Here is a 15,704-nt window from a genome sequence, read left to right on the forward strand (position 1 = left end):
GCTATATCGAAACACTCACCGCTATACATACTTTACTATCTCTCGTGGCGAATCGACCGTTTTCTTTTTTTCCATTGTTTTTTTCTTTTTTTCTTTTTTTCCATTGAAGAGGCAGCGTTCGGAGCCTCGTCGACATACTGATTAATTACTTTACTCCTACGCTCGCTAATATATCAGATTCTTATGTCTCTGCGTCAATATGTATGTGTCTTTTCGTGTGTGTGTGTGTGTGTGTGTGTGTGTGTATGTGTATGTGTATGTGTGTGTGTGCGTATGTGTCCAATGTATTTCTTTTTCTCTTTAATTTTTATCGCTACGGTAAAGTTACCATTACTTAAATATCACAATAACCTTACACAGAAAGCTGCTACAATTTATTACTATCGATTATTCCTACTGGTTATTAATATTACTTATTATCATCATCATTATCATCGTCAGCATAAGCATCGGCATGATCGACATCATCATTATCATCATTATCGTCATCATCAAAGTCAACATCGTCGTCGTCGTCGTCGCTACTTCGATCTTGAGATTCATTCACAAGTTATTTCCTTATCTCTATTCCTTTCCATCACATATTCTTTTTATTCCAGCTCTTTCCTTTGCAAGAATATACATTCTCGAAACGTTCCCTAAACTAATTCAAAATTGATATTACGCGTCCATTAGGATACGATTACGAAACGATGCAGGTCACTCAATCGTACATTTCAAATTTAAAATTCTCGCACGAACGAGCACTACCTACTGTTTCGCGAGTTGGATAAAAAATAACCCCATCCCCATCTCCCCCCTCCATTTTTATTAGTATCAGTATTGTAATCATTGCTATTTCTGTATGAGTCAACGGTACTTTCTTTACAAATTTTCTTCCTCTGTTTTTTACTTATTTATGTATTTTTGTTTTGTTTTTATCCTCTCCTCCTATTATCTCCCAAATTTCAACCCTATCGTATATACTGTCCGATCTTAAATGTTAACTATCATATGTATGTGTGTCCATGTATTTGTATATGTATGTATGTATTATTTTCCACTTTAAGAGTATAAAAAATATCCATTCAATGATCTATTAATTGCCATTTCTTCATACTTTCATTCAAAATATGTATACGCTTTTGACATATTATTGAATTCATGATTATTACAGTGATCTCTTTTCCTTTCTTGTCTTGTCTTGTCTTGTCCTCTTTTCTTTACTTTTTCACTAAAGTATCCACGCGCGGAGAAATATCATCAATGAACAGATTAAACCTTATAACAGCTGACAAGTATATCGTTTGATCGCCATTGAGAAGTAGAGTGAACTTTGGTTTCTTGACTCGCAATGGTTTAGTACGAAATATTGTATATTTGGTCGTTCGTTACTTCAAACTACTTAAAAGCAGAGAAATTCTATATTATATACATATGTGTGTGTGTGTGTGTGTGTGTGTCTATGTGTGTGTATATGTTTGTTTGCATATACGTAAATATGTATAGATATGTATAGTATATGACAATATTGCAACGTATGATCTCCGCGCGTGAAGACCGACGTCGAATGAACACGTTAATAAATTATTTATCTTGTAAATATTCCTTTTGGACGTTCAAATTCGGTTGTTAGCTTCGTACAATATACTGCCAGTATACGATGCTTTGTATGTAGTATGTATATGTATGTATGTATATCACAATCCCATTCATTAACTTCCTCGCAAGCGTATCCTATATTTTTCGAAACAAATAACAAATTTATTACTTTTTTATCGTATCTTTGTTTAATCGGGAAATCTCTCTAACAGATTTACTCGCTGTTTGAGCTGTTCGCTTAAATAAATCGAATCGGTATCAGTTTTCCGGCGATGAGCATAATGATCTTTAAGAATATGAATTATGCTCAATTCGTATCGAGTCAAGAATCACAATTCATACTTCGCGCCTTTTTGTATCACATCAATCTCTATCTAACTTTTCAAATAGCTTTGGTTTAAACATAGGCGGTAAAAGGTGACAATAAAAAAGTATTTACGCAATCAAACAGCTTTAGTCCAACGTATAACTATTCATAAATGATCGATGAATTTGCTATTCATAATCACATAATGTTCACCTGATATGCAAAAAATCGCTGAACCTGCCTGACGCGAACTTTTTCAATTTGTACATATAAAGAATAAAATATATATATATATATATATATATATATATATATATATATATATATATATATAATCGCTCTTACATCGATAATACATTCATGAAATAATCACTGGAAATTTTATCCTACTTTTTCACATTTTCTTCGTACAACTTTATATAAGTAGGAACGAAATTCTTAGATAAATCTTAGATGCTAAATCTTAGATTTAAAATTAAAAAATGTTCATTTTCTGAGAAAATATGCAGGATAAGCGTGTTTTCGTTCACATGAACGACAGAGCATGTGTACGTCAATAAACGCTTAATGGACCTATTCTTTAATTGAAACTAAAGTTTAAAACAGAAATGAAAAAATCATCATTTTTCTACTTTTCTTTTTCCTGTTTTATTTTTCTTGTCACGTACGATAATGATCATTAATAATCGATAATTACGTAAATAATAATAGTATCAACAGAATATAATGTATCTATGATACATCTAATGTTATTCATAATCGTAAAGAAAAAAAGCGAAAATAGACGTACACCTTGCACGCTGCTATGGGAACACAAAACTCTGTTTAAAAAATATGCTATTAAAATGATAAACAAACATCATTGAGCATTCGTGATTTACGAAACTCCTGGACGTTGTTTTTTGTTTCTTGTTGTTTTTGTCTGTTAGATCGTTTCGATGAGTTTCACTGAAATTGTTCAAATAAGAACAAGACGGATCTCGACGGAATAGTGTAAGAATAATACTGATATTTGTTTCGTCAATTGAACCTCAAGCAATTAGATGCTTCTTTCTGATTTAATCTCCAAAAGGCTAGTTTCTTTTTCTAAGTACGTTGAACTACGCACAACCACCGTATGATATAGTCTCACAGTAATCGTTAATATAATATATATATTTCACCGAAATGATAAAATTTTCTTCGTGGATTCTTACATTAGGAAAAAGTAAAGGAAAAAAAAAAAGAAAAAAGAATTGAAAGAAAAATTCATATGTCAGCGTTTTTTTTTTTAATATCCGATCCGCCTAAATGCTCGTGTCTCTATAAACGAGGTAATATAACTCGAGTTTTATCTTTGTAAATATAATGATATGTATTAATAACTTATCTCGCTTGTTAAGTTCGGTTCGTAGATTTTGAAAAACTTAAAAACTTAGCTATAAGGCTCGCGTTCTTCTTGAGTCTGAAATATAATGAACTAGACGCGTTTTTTTTGCATGTCAAAAGTGTGTATCTATAATTTTGTATAAAACTTGGAAGGATCGAATCGTTGTCGATCGATTATCAAAATATTATCCAATTTTTATTTATTATCGAGCAATTTGTTGTTCACTGAGCCAAAGACAAAAATTTTGTCAATTGCGAATTTTTTCCACGCTCTATTTTTTATTGATCTTTTTGATGATTTTTGTCTAAAAAAGAAAGGAAATATGCGCTTTGTTTTATCCCGAATTGATCGATAAATTTCAATGGGATCGATAATCATGATCGATGAAACGCTAGACGATCGAGATCTCTTTCTCCGATTGTAATAGATAAAACTTTCATATTCTGTTATCTTTCTTTCAACGTTTATACATTTTTTCACTTTTATCTTATTCTTCTTCTTTATTTATCTCTTTCTCTTTCGTCTTGCTCTTTTAATCTTTGGAAAGATATACATACATTGCTAATCTTTGGTTGAGAATATATTCTTTCGGAGCTTGATCTCGACTAACCCGAGGCTAGATAACCTTGAGTACCCAAGGCTTCTAATTTTTATCTTCTTTAAACCCCTTCGATGATACACACAAGACCAAACTAGAACGATTTCACGCGTTCTCTTTTTTCTGCTTTTCTTTTATTCACGACCATTCACCCTTTTCAAACACAACCTTTTCCATAATATTTTACGTTTAACACATCTTGGTCGATCGCCTGTAGCAAGAAAAGCAGAATATTTCGTAAGATGATGATCTTCAATGTGTAATGCGAGACGTTCCATTTTTTAGTTTTTTATTTTCTTCTTATTTCTCATTTCTCGTTTTTCGTTTTTTACTTCTCATGCTCCTTCATTCATATATTTTTCTTTGAAGGCCTTCGGCTTATGATGGACGACTTTGAACGTTGTCAAAAATCGTCGTGAAAGGTAAATGTCCTGTATAAGACGATGTTATCACTCGTAATCGTCTTGATAGATCGACTATCACTCGAAATCGATGCGATAACAAACATTTCTTCGCGAATTGCTTTTATGGCAAATTTCGTTGGTGCGAATCCACGCATCATTTATCTCTTTCCAGCAATACCGATCCATATCATTGTAAAAGATTTTTGTCACGTAATATATGTATGTTTATATCTGTGTTTGTGTGTGTGTGTGTATGTGTGAACTTTTTACATGTATCCTATCGAATACTTTTATCTGGTATCTACATTTTCGTATAGCAATTGCGTATTATTACGTTAATGTAATTTACATGATGATATTGCAATACATTGTATAAAAGAAAAAACAAGTAATCGAGTCGTTAGAAGTTCCTCTTTCCTCTCCTACTTGCGTGATTTTTTCATGTTATCTCGTTATCTTCTTTCTCTCTTTTCTTCCCCTTTTTATTTTTCTTCGTTTCCTTATTACGGTACAAAATATCTGATAGACAATGTACATATTTCTCTCTTCATTATACGCGAATTTGTGTTTGTATATGTGTGTGTTTTTATTTTTTCTTTTATATATTTCTCTCTCTCTCTCTCTCTCTCTCTCTCTCTCTTTCTCTCTCTCTCTCTCTTTGCGTCTTAATTTTTCTATTTTCATACATGTATATACATATACATATGTTTGTATATATATATATATATATATATATATATATATATATATATGTATGCATATATATATTCCTTTTCGTATATATATAGATATATATATTCACTTTTAATATAGACATATATATATATATATATATATATATATATATATATATATATATATTATTCTAATATTCTTATTTACGCGTAAACGCTACTATAGAGAATTACATACTAGCAGTACTATCTACTGATATGAGTTAGTTCACTTGTAAAGCACTTTAAAATTCAACCTAACGATCCGTCATCGATCGCCGACAACGAGTACGTTCCCTTACGATCTAAAATGCAGAAAACCAGTTACGATTACACGGAATGAATTCGCGCTATATTTCACCGATCCCGATGATTCCTCCTTCATCGAAATATTTTATCAAACTACGGCGATAGAAACTCTACAAAAAGCAAAGAGGAGAACAGATATATTTTATACTTTCGTATCTACACCGTTCTCATCGATTGAGTCTCGTCGATTTCCCTCGTCGAAAAGGCCAATCGGGGAAACTAGAGAATTTCGCTAATCGCACGAGACGTCAAAATGTGTATATATATATATGTTACCTATATATATCATTTTCTTGATGATTTGCACGCGGAGCACGGGCAAAGCTCGTTCGTCGGATCATAGATATGTATATCGCGATCGTCGGTCTGTGTACGTTTTATTCTTACTACATTGATATTTTTTTTTCTTTTTTTTTTTCTCTTTTTTTCTTTTTTCTTTCTTTCTTTCTTTCTTTTCTTTATATCTTTTTCCAAATATAGCTATTCGAGCGACAAAGCTCGAGCAATCGCGTTCGTACAGTAAAAATAAAAATAAAAAAAATAAAAAAAAAAGAAAAAGGAAAGATGATAATCGAAGAGTAACTTTTTACTTTTAAAAACGGTCCCGAAAAAAGAATCTTTCTTTTCTCGACGAAACGAATTAATCGTGCACCGAATCGTGTATCTCTCAAGGAAGAAAAAAATTTCAATGATGATAAATTAACGAGTTTTCCTACGAGGCTTTTGGTTTATCTTCAATTGACTAAGTTATTTGGCATTGTTTGCACACTGATCCTCTCACTGATTTCTATTTCATTCAAATATTTCGCCAAGCGATCGCTCTTTAAACGACGTTGAATTACTTATGAGAAATTTATCTCGAATTTCGAATAAATAATTATACAATTGATATATATGTGTACAATTGTTTAACCAAGTCGGTTCCTCCGAAGAAAATATGCCATAATATATCATCGCTTCGTTTCATTGTACGTATTTTCCTAACTATAAAGCGAGCTCTTTGGTAAAAATGTTTAATAAATCACGAAAATGGGAGAGAACAAAATAAAAAAAAAAATAAAAAAATAAACTGAGCTGGAGTAAAGAAAAATTGAAGTTCGAAGAACTCCAAGATTATTCAACGTTCGTTCGTTAATGTTAATGATTTTCCCTGAAACCTCGACATGGGATGTAAGGCCTCGTTTGGCTTACAGCTTCGAAAACTGTTCTATTATTTTTGAAAATAACGTCTAACATTTTTAATCGTTACCATTTCTAACCATAAGTACAAACTTCGAATGTAGCCTTCGAATGACTGCGTCCGAATTCGCTTTAATATATAATACATAAATAAATTAATAATAGGATTAAAAATCATTTTTTAACGATACTCGAGATATAAAATAAATTAAAAAACGTTTCTATGCTTTTCGATTTAATCACTCACGATCGATTCGAAATATCGCTGCTCGGCTAAGTTACAAGAAAAATAAAAAAAAAATAAAAATAGGAATTTACGACCTAAAGATAGAAATATAAATCAATCTATAATAAAACCATATGAATAATAATAATTTACGTATATCGATAACTATAATCAAATTTAACGACTTAAATCGTTTAACTCAAACATATCACGTGAAACACCATGTAAAGATAAAGAATATAAATAAATAATTAACATACAATAAATATCGAACCTTTACATTGTTGTTGCAAGTAATAATAATCTAAATACTATGGGTCTCTTCGCTGGAAAACCTCATTAAAATGAGAATAGCGCGACTCGTGTTTCGTATCACGTGCATTAATTTTTTTAAGGTGAAATTCTTAATTGAGTTGCGATAAGCTCTATTACGTGCTGTAATTTGCATATTGTAGCATTGTAACCTATTATGTGTACATAATAATTCAGAATATTTATATCGTGCAGAAAATAGAGTTCACTGAAAAAAGTCAATTCAGGAAAACATTTCGTTCGTGATATTTCATGCTCGCGACTTCGCAAAAAAGAAGTAATTTATTTTTGTTTTTCTTTTTTCATGTTCGATAGAAATTTGCCAACAAAATTTCGATTCCCATAAGATACACCAATCTTTTCGTTTGGAATATATCGAAACAAGGAATATATTGAATCATATTAAAATATCAGCATTTATTGAAATAGGATAAAGAAAAGAAACCGTACAAAAAAGGACTGATCGATCTTGTTACTTTAAAATACACCTCGAGAATGCCTTGATGAATGACGTCGATCAAAAAACGCGGAATCGAAATCGTCCTCATGGAATGATTTAAAAGTAATGTAACTCGTATATCGATATCTTGTACGTGTTGCTGCAATTTTTAATACCCATGATGTTTGATTTACTTATTTATTTTTGTATTTTTCTCATTTAAAATTCATTTTATTTTCTATTACTTTCTTTTTAACGTGGATTTACTTTCCCGTAATTATAAAATTACGTTGCTCAAAACGGTCGCTCGCGTTTCCTTGTAATTTGGGCTTTTTTAGTCTAATCCAAGATTAGGAAATATATATAATATATATATATATATATATATATATATATATATATATATGTGTACAGTGTAACGACCCTGAATACCATTTGCAACGTACTCTTATCACTTTCCACACGATATGATACTTTCGGCCATCGTTTACCCTAAAACGATAATTCGGTCCCACTCTATATATATATATGTGTGTGTGTGTGTGTGTGTGTGTGTGTGTGTGTGTATTTTATATTTATTCGATATTATCATAATCAATATCAACACTATAATTTGTCGTCTAATTGTAAATTCATCGATCCGTTCTCGGATCAACAAACAGATGTATCGACGTGCTTCTTCTTTTCCCTACTTCTTTTTCTACTTCTTTTTCATCTACGCGAGAGACGTTTCTATCTCTCTGAAAGAACAATAAAATGCTATACGAACGTCCACTGCGCGATCAATTGTCCCAACTTATATGAAAAGTTCGCACACGTTTTTTTTTTCTTTCATTTTATTTTTCTTCTTTCTTTTTTCTTTTTCTTTTTGTTTTCATACTTTCTCTTTTATATTATTTTTTTCACCCAATTACGTCGGCCTAGTTAAACGGTCGATTTTCAGCAATTTTTGCGCTCACTGGACATTCCAAACGTACGCGAAAACATTTAATACATCGAGCTTAATTAATGAACGTTATTCAACCGAGCGATACTCGGCGAACGATCATTATACTTTCGATTCATAGTTTAAAGTCTATTAAAAATAATTACGAACGTATTGATTGTTCTGTCCTATCCAAATTCCACCGATATTCAGTGAGTTTATTACATGAGTGCGATGTTAGGACGGCTAAGGATATGTGTCTATCGCGATGGAACATAAATACTTTCTCTCTCTTTTTTTTATCATGGAAAATGGAAAACGAGAGCCGAGACGATTGTGATCAATCTACCGAAATTATTCTAGAACATTTCTCGTCGATATTACAAAAAGAGTGTCAAACCAATTAAAGTTTTTATAAATCCACGGAACTCTAGCGCTATTCTCTTGTTACGAATTTGTTATTCAAAAAAGAAAAAAGAATACAAAAAGTAAAATATTGTAAACGTCACGAAAGGGAATCCTTTCCTCTTTCGATCGCGACTTTGTTTAATTAATTATTTAATTTTTCTTTATTTATCCATCTATCTCCCTTCATATCCTATGAGCGTCGGAGTCTCAAAATGCATAAACCGCGACTTGGTGTCACATCGATATTTTATTGTATAGATGATAATCAATAGAAATTTCATTGATCTTTTACTTATGAATTCTTCCTTTTTTGTTATTTATCGATGAACGACAAAGATATTGGTATAAACAGTAAGGTTTACTTCGACAATTTGCGAATTAAAACACAGACGATCTTCAAAATTTCTAAAATGCAATTATTCGTCAATCATTTAATTTCTGCGTGAAACTTGTACCTATATACATAAGGCAATGACACGAGCTTCATTATTATTTAATTTTTTTTCGTCTAACTCGATTTCATTCGATTCTTGATTTAATTCTAATAACAGCGCGTTTAAGATATGTATTTTACTCGATATTTTCAATACAGTATTGACGTCATTAACAGACCGGAGGGAGACGCGGAAAATTTTGCCTTAAAACCGTCCTAAATCCAGCGGATGATATATATATATATATATATATATATATATATATATATATACATACACATACATACATACATACATCATACAACATACATACATACATACATACATACATACATACATACATACATACATACATACATACATACATACATACATACATACATACATGCATACATACATGCATACATACATGCATACATACATGCATACATACATACGTACATACATACATATGTGCATATATAAAAAGAAGAAAAAAAAAAACAGCGCTAGAGGCATAAACATTGAATTTTTTGTTTTTTTTTTCAGACGTTTAACATCCGGACGAGAGATTCTTTTTTTTCTCTTTTATCTACAGTTTACGATTAAAGCATGACTCGACCAACGGGAAGGCACTTGGACAAATTACGTGCCGAGTTGGCCGCTGTTTATTTATTTTTTTTCTAGCACGCATGGCAAAACACCTGTTCTGTCTGCTTTCTCTTCTCTCGTTTTTTTTCCCCTCTTTTTCTTTTTTTTTCCTTCTCCGATACATCACGACAACAGATCGTATAATAACGTTTCTCAATTTTTTTCTTTGCCCTTGCCTAATTGCCTAATCCTATGATATGTTCACATTCGTTATGTATATGAATAAGGTTATCACTTAATACTCGTTCGATTTTTTATAATTTTTCTCCTTCTTCCTATCTCTCTTCCACCCCCCTTCTCTCTCTCTCTCTCTCTCTCTCTCTCTCTCTCTCTCTCTTTCTTTTTCTCTCCCTCTCTTTCGCTAAGCCGTATTAAATCTTTCGTCCTTTTTCTCCTATTTTTTATATTTTCTTTTCATTACACACCTCCCTTCCCTTACCAACATCATCCTTTTAAACATCCCACCTGAACACCCACGTTCTTTCGTTTTATCCATTCTATGTGAATAGATGCACACCTATCAACAAGATACATATTCATGCAACGCATGTGGCTCGCACCTTCGCAACCCGCCGATAATAAAACATAAATACACGCATCTTAGGGCACCTTTGGTATTAAGCTTGATGTACATAACTCATCTTCCTTTCACCGCTTTGTATAATAAATACGTAACTTCATCTACGAGCCTTCGACGCTTGTTCCTCTTATTTTTTTCTTTTATCTCTCTTCACCAACATCGTCCATAAAAGATGTATGTTTGTGTTCGTGTGCGCGCGCGCTAATTAGTCATCTCGAAAGCATCGACCGAAAACGTTCCTTCGTCGTTCGTCTTAAAAATCATTATTTACAGAGATCGTTTGTTCAATGGCGACGATAACCATCTTGTATAAAACCTATTTTTTATTCTTTCTTTTTCTCTCTTTTTAATTCTTATAGTCTCAAGTAAAAAGCTGCGAAGGATAGCGTTACTTGCGCGAGCGCTTGATTATTATTATTATTATTTTTATTATTATTATTATTATTATTATTATTATTATTATTATTATTAATATTATTATTATTATTATTAATATATATTAATATTATTATTGGATAATATAATTATTCTATTTGTTTTTTCTTGTTTTACTCATACGTCTCTCTTTGTCGCAATTTCTTTCTTTTTTTTTATCAAGACGACAGCGCGCACACGCTCGTTGCGTTTTTCTTCCTTTCCTGTCTTTTTTTCCTGTCGAGGCGTCGTCGCCGGCATTTTGAGGCACGAATTATCTCCTAAGGAGAATCTTACTCGATCTTCTGTGCGCGACGTGCAAATAAATTATATGTGCTCTTCGGTGTGTCATATCTCCGTTATTCTTTTTTTTTTCTTTTTCTTTGTAAGTGTCATCTTGTCTTCTTTATATTATTTATAATACGAACCGATCGTCTTTCGACAACAAGGCTATGCACAAGCGTGGTTTTGCTCTTTAATAATTAGCTTTAATTAGCTTCAATTACATACTCCCCGATATGCGGATCCTTCGTCTCTACTTGCTTCTATCGTCGACTGTTACCTTCGTTCATCTCTTTCTAGTTTCGTCTTTTCATTTTCTTCTCTCTCTTTCTCTCTCTCTCTCTCTCTCTCTCTCTCTCTCTCTCTCTCTCTCTCTCTCTCTCTCTCTCTCTCTCTTTCTCTTTATCTTTCTTTCTCGCGCACATTCTCTCTTCATCTCACGCAGCCTGAATTTATTCTTTTTCTCACTCTCCTCTTTCACTTCGTCGTCGTCCATCCATCCTGATGTAAAATCCAGTGAAAATAAAAAAAAAAAAAAAAAAATAGAAAAAAATAAAAAAAATAGGGAAAAACGCACGGCTACGAATCGGTAAGATAAATCCTTTAAAAATATTATGTATACCTAGGAATACACGATTATTGGGCCCCCGGCGAGACGCGAACCAACGCCATTGCGCCGAATAAATTACAAAATTTATCTATTGGTGCTGCTCGGATCAAGGTGGAACGACTCTCCTCACCCCGTCCTCGTGATTCGTATTTTCATATCTCTCCATTTTTTTGCTTCTTCTCTGTATTTACGTGTAAATCCCTGTTTTATTTCGCGTTTATTTGTATATGTATGTGTATGTGTATATGTATGTGCGTCTGCTATTTTTATTCTTTACGATACGTTAATACGCGCCTATATATATTTTTATTTTCCACATTAAGATGGAAATTTTTTACGCCAGATATATATCCCATTATCGTTGTTCTTCTTGTTCTTGTTGTGCTGTGTTTCCTGTTGTTTGTCATCGTGTTGTTGTACCATAGCGAAATCTTCCAATTCATTATGAACGCCTGCGTTTTTTTCCCCTTCTCCGTAAGAATATGCCGTTTTTCTCTTGTTTTTCTTCTTATATGCCATTAATGTCGATCTTAAGGTTGCCCGTTTTCTTCTCTCTTTGATCCCTGAGAAAATAAAGAGAAATAATTAGAATCTTTTAGGGACAACTGTAACGATCGTCTATAAATAAACTTTTTTCCTTCTCATATTAAAAATGTCAAAGTAATTTTTTAATTAAATATTTTTAATTCGCCCTTCGTATAACGCCCTTTGTTTAACATACAAAGGATATCTACTCTGTGAATATTAAATTGAAATTGATTTTATCACTATGTTCAAGAAAAACTAGATGAACGAAGACACAAAAAAATAAATGAAAACTTTAAAAGAAATTAATTTTCAAAGTTAACAGAACGCGTCGCTACGTTATTATCCCCTATGCATGGAAAATATCTCTACCTTGTCTGCTCGCTGTTAAATACAACAGATAAATAATAATAAACTTGCTGTAAAGAATGAGTTACTTTAGAGATTCCACGGAACGTTACTTCAAATGCGCTATATTAATTTTTTTTTATAGAAAATAAATGGAAATTCTTTTACAAAATTTTCTAATCTTTTTTATTAAAAAGAAAATTTTAATTGAAATATTATCTGACAATGTTTTTATCTCAGATATGAGTCATACTAACTAGAAAGAATGGATTAAAACTAAAAGAAAATTATTTTTAACAGAATAATTGAGATCTAGGTAAATGCGAAACTCAACATTTACAGGATATTTTAGAAACGATTATTCAACCGACTTAACGTATCTCTGTAAACGCAAGCATCTAATCATTTAAAAACGAGATCGTGCAAAGACAGAGAAACAAAATTCGTCCCACCGAAGCACTATTCAGCATAACACATATGTGTATATATAGAGAGAGGATCAGAAAAAAAATAAATATGAACTTATTAAGATCAGCGTTTTTTTTCGCGAAAAGCAAAGTCAAGAACGCAAAAATTGAAGATAGGGAACTTGAATAAGGCTGACGCTAATGAGATCGAGAGATGCAGGGTGAGAAACGAAAGTAAAAAACAGAAAAAAAGAAAAAGAAAAGAATAATTAATGAACTCCACTGTGGCCAATTATATCGAATAACGATTCAAAAACGACGAAAACGCAATGTTGTGCTCGTGATCCTTTCTGTAAAAACGATGTACGACATAGACCTCGATCGTTGTGCGACTATACAGATACAGATGTCCTTTTACATTCGTTACTACAATGACGTAAATAGAATCGGTGCAGGAGCAGGTAATCAAGCGTAAAGAATCATCGGGCGTGCGTTTATGCGGTTTAAAATTGACGGAGAGGATTGGAAAGGTTCCGAGTGGCTTAGCATCGTATATGTATGTATATAACAGCGAGCAAAACTGCGCGTTCGTCGAATATTTCATGAGAGTAAGAGAATGAAAGAATGAATATGAGAGAGAGAGAGAGAGAGAGAGAGAGAGAGAGAACGAGAGAGGAAGAGAGAAAGAGAAAGAGAAATATAGACAAAGAATTAGCCGGTTGTGTATCATAGACAAAATGAAACCTACTTCGATCCAGAGATTTGTAAAGCCCACCTCGGCCATTTTTGATTTTGCATATTCGATTCTTATCGCTCCTCGGTCGGAGGAGAGGAGAAGGGACCCCTGGAGAGTGGACATCGCCTGTGCCGCGTAGCGTACGTCTTGATATTCGACGAAGGCCACCGGTGACCCTCCCTTCGTGTGCATACGAAGCCGGGAGAAACCAGGGAAACTGTGCATAAATAAGATAAAACGTGCTTTTGTTAGTTGTACAGAGGTTCTTTGCTGCTAAAAGGGTTTTGGAAGGTTTACGGTCTTAAGGGTAGTTAATTGCTGGTGATAATTGTGCAAAATTTTATTATTGTTTTCGATCGGTACAAAGCCGGTGCACGCGTGTGATGCGTAGAAAAGAGAGAGAAACAGAAATAGAAAGGAAAGAAAAAGAGAGAGAGAAAGAGAAAGAGGGAGAGAAAAAGAGGATAAATGGTTGGGTGCATGGAAACCTATACCGGAATTTTCGAATCCTGTGAATGGATGGTTACCATTGTGAAATGATTGTTGGTGCGATAAAAGATAAGATTCTTTCATTCTTCGAGTTCCTTGTCTTCGATTTGCGATCATGTTAAAATGATGAACGGTGTTAGATATTTTATCGCGCACTGTCAACTTTGAAAATTAAATATCGATACCGTTGAGATTGTTTATTCGGTGTCAATCGAACGTACTCTAGACGAAAAGAGAATCCGATTTTTAATTACCGTTCGAAGCAAAACGAGGGGCAGTTGCAAAACTGTTATACTTATCGATTTGAACGATTGTTCGATGATAAGTGTAAAAATGCTTAAAGCATTTAATCCATCTCCAATCTGTTAAACGTCGTAGATATATCAAAACTTTCTGACCTGCTGAAGATATCCTTGAGCTCATGTTCGGACACAAATTGACCGAGATTAGCGACAAACAGGGTGGAGCACGGAGCGTTGCTAACTGCGATATTCGGCTGTGATGACGGCGATCCAACGGGTGACGCTAATGCCGGTGATGGTAAGAAATGTGGCAGCGATGCGTGTATTGATGTTAAAGTCGTTGGATGTGGTAAAGACATAGGAGCCTGAAATTAAGAAACGTTTGAATATATTTTTATTTTTTGGATCAAAGAAATCGAAAAAGAAAATTCTGATAAATTTGAAGTCAAATTTATTAGTATTTAGCCAACTTTTAAATATATCCAAAAATGGATATATTTCTAATTTCTTTCCTAATCCAGTCACCTAACCGTACATTCCTTCCCACGTTCCATAAAAATCGTCTCTAGACCGCAAACTATCTTTATTCGATTCATTCGATCTACCGATACGTATTAGATAGATATAACATGTACACGTCAAAACATCTACGCGAGTATAAAAGCACGTCCATCGAGCAAATAAATAATTCAGACGATCGAAGCAAAGAGATCCGAGGTAGGAAGCCGAGCTATGTCGTACTCGTCGTAGTCTTCGTTGAGTCACGTCGATGAAATTGATTTCGATGTAACTTTACGTATCTTTTATCTCTATTTTATTTGGACACCGCATGATTCAGTAATCGAGTATAACGATCATGTGTATCACTAACGTGCATCGGGGCGCTTGTCGGCGGCTCCAGAGCTTTGTCTGCTGATAGTCAAAGATAGGAACGTACGGGGACCTGAGGGTGTAACGCTGGATGCACCAGCGTTGCATGTTGTAGAGCGCCTGGTAATTCTCCAGCTGTTGAATACGCCAATGGATGATGCCATAGTTCAGGACCACCGGGGAAAAATGGGCTTCCTATGTCTGGAATAGAATTCATTATTAAAGAAGATTGTTGCTTTTCATGAACATAATATATTATAATTTATGTTTAATAACAATTCGATGTACCCAAACATATTGATAATGTTATAAAATACAATTAATACGAAATAAATCTTAAAATGATCAGGAGAAACATTGCAGATCA

At 33.2% G+C, this 15,704-nt stretch overlaps 1 protein-coding gene across 7 annotated transcripts in view; it reads right to left on the reverse strand.

Annotated features, from left to right (window-relative positions):
* Positions 1-9,959: 9,959 nt before the first annotated feature.
* Positions 9,960-15,704, reverse strand: part of LOC124425181 (protein couch potato-like) — a 30,373-nt gene continuing 24,628 nt past the window's right edge. For 4 of the 7 annotated variants that reach the window (XM_046965163.1, XM_046965167.1, XM_046965164.1 and 1 more), the window contains exons 6-9: positions 15,405-15,538; positions 14,624-14,832; positions 13,749-13,953; positions 9,960-12,283 (exon numbers count right to left, since the gene is read on the reverse strand). In XM_046965163.1, the coding sequence (XP_046821119.1) occupies positions 12,251-12,283; positions 13,749-13,953; positions 14,624-14,832; positions 15,405-15,538 (581 nt within the window). In that variant the 3' untranslated portion in view covers positions 9,960-12,250. The remainder of the gene's footprint in view (positions 12,284-13,748; positions 13,954-14,623; positions 14,833-15,404; positions 15,539-15,704) is intronic. The other 3 variants (XM_046965165.1, XM_046965166.1, XM_046965168.1) reach the window with 3 other exon arrangements.

Source organism: Vespa crabro, chromosome 6 (genome assembly GCF_910589235.1).
Source record: "Vespa crabro chromosome 6, iyVesCrab1.2, whole genome shotgun sequence".
NCBI classification, from domain to species: domain Eukaryota; kingdom Metazoa; phylum Arthropoda; class Insecta; order Hymenoptera; family Vespidae; genus Vespa; species Vespa crabro.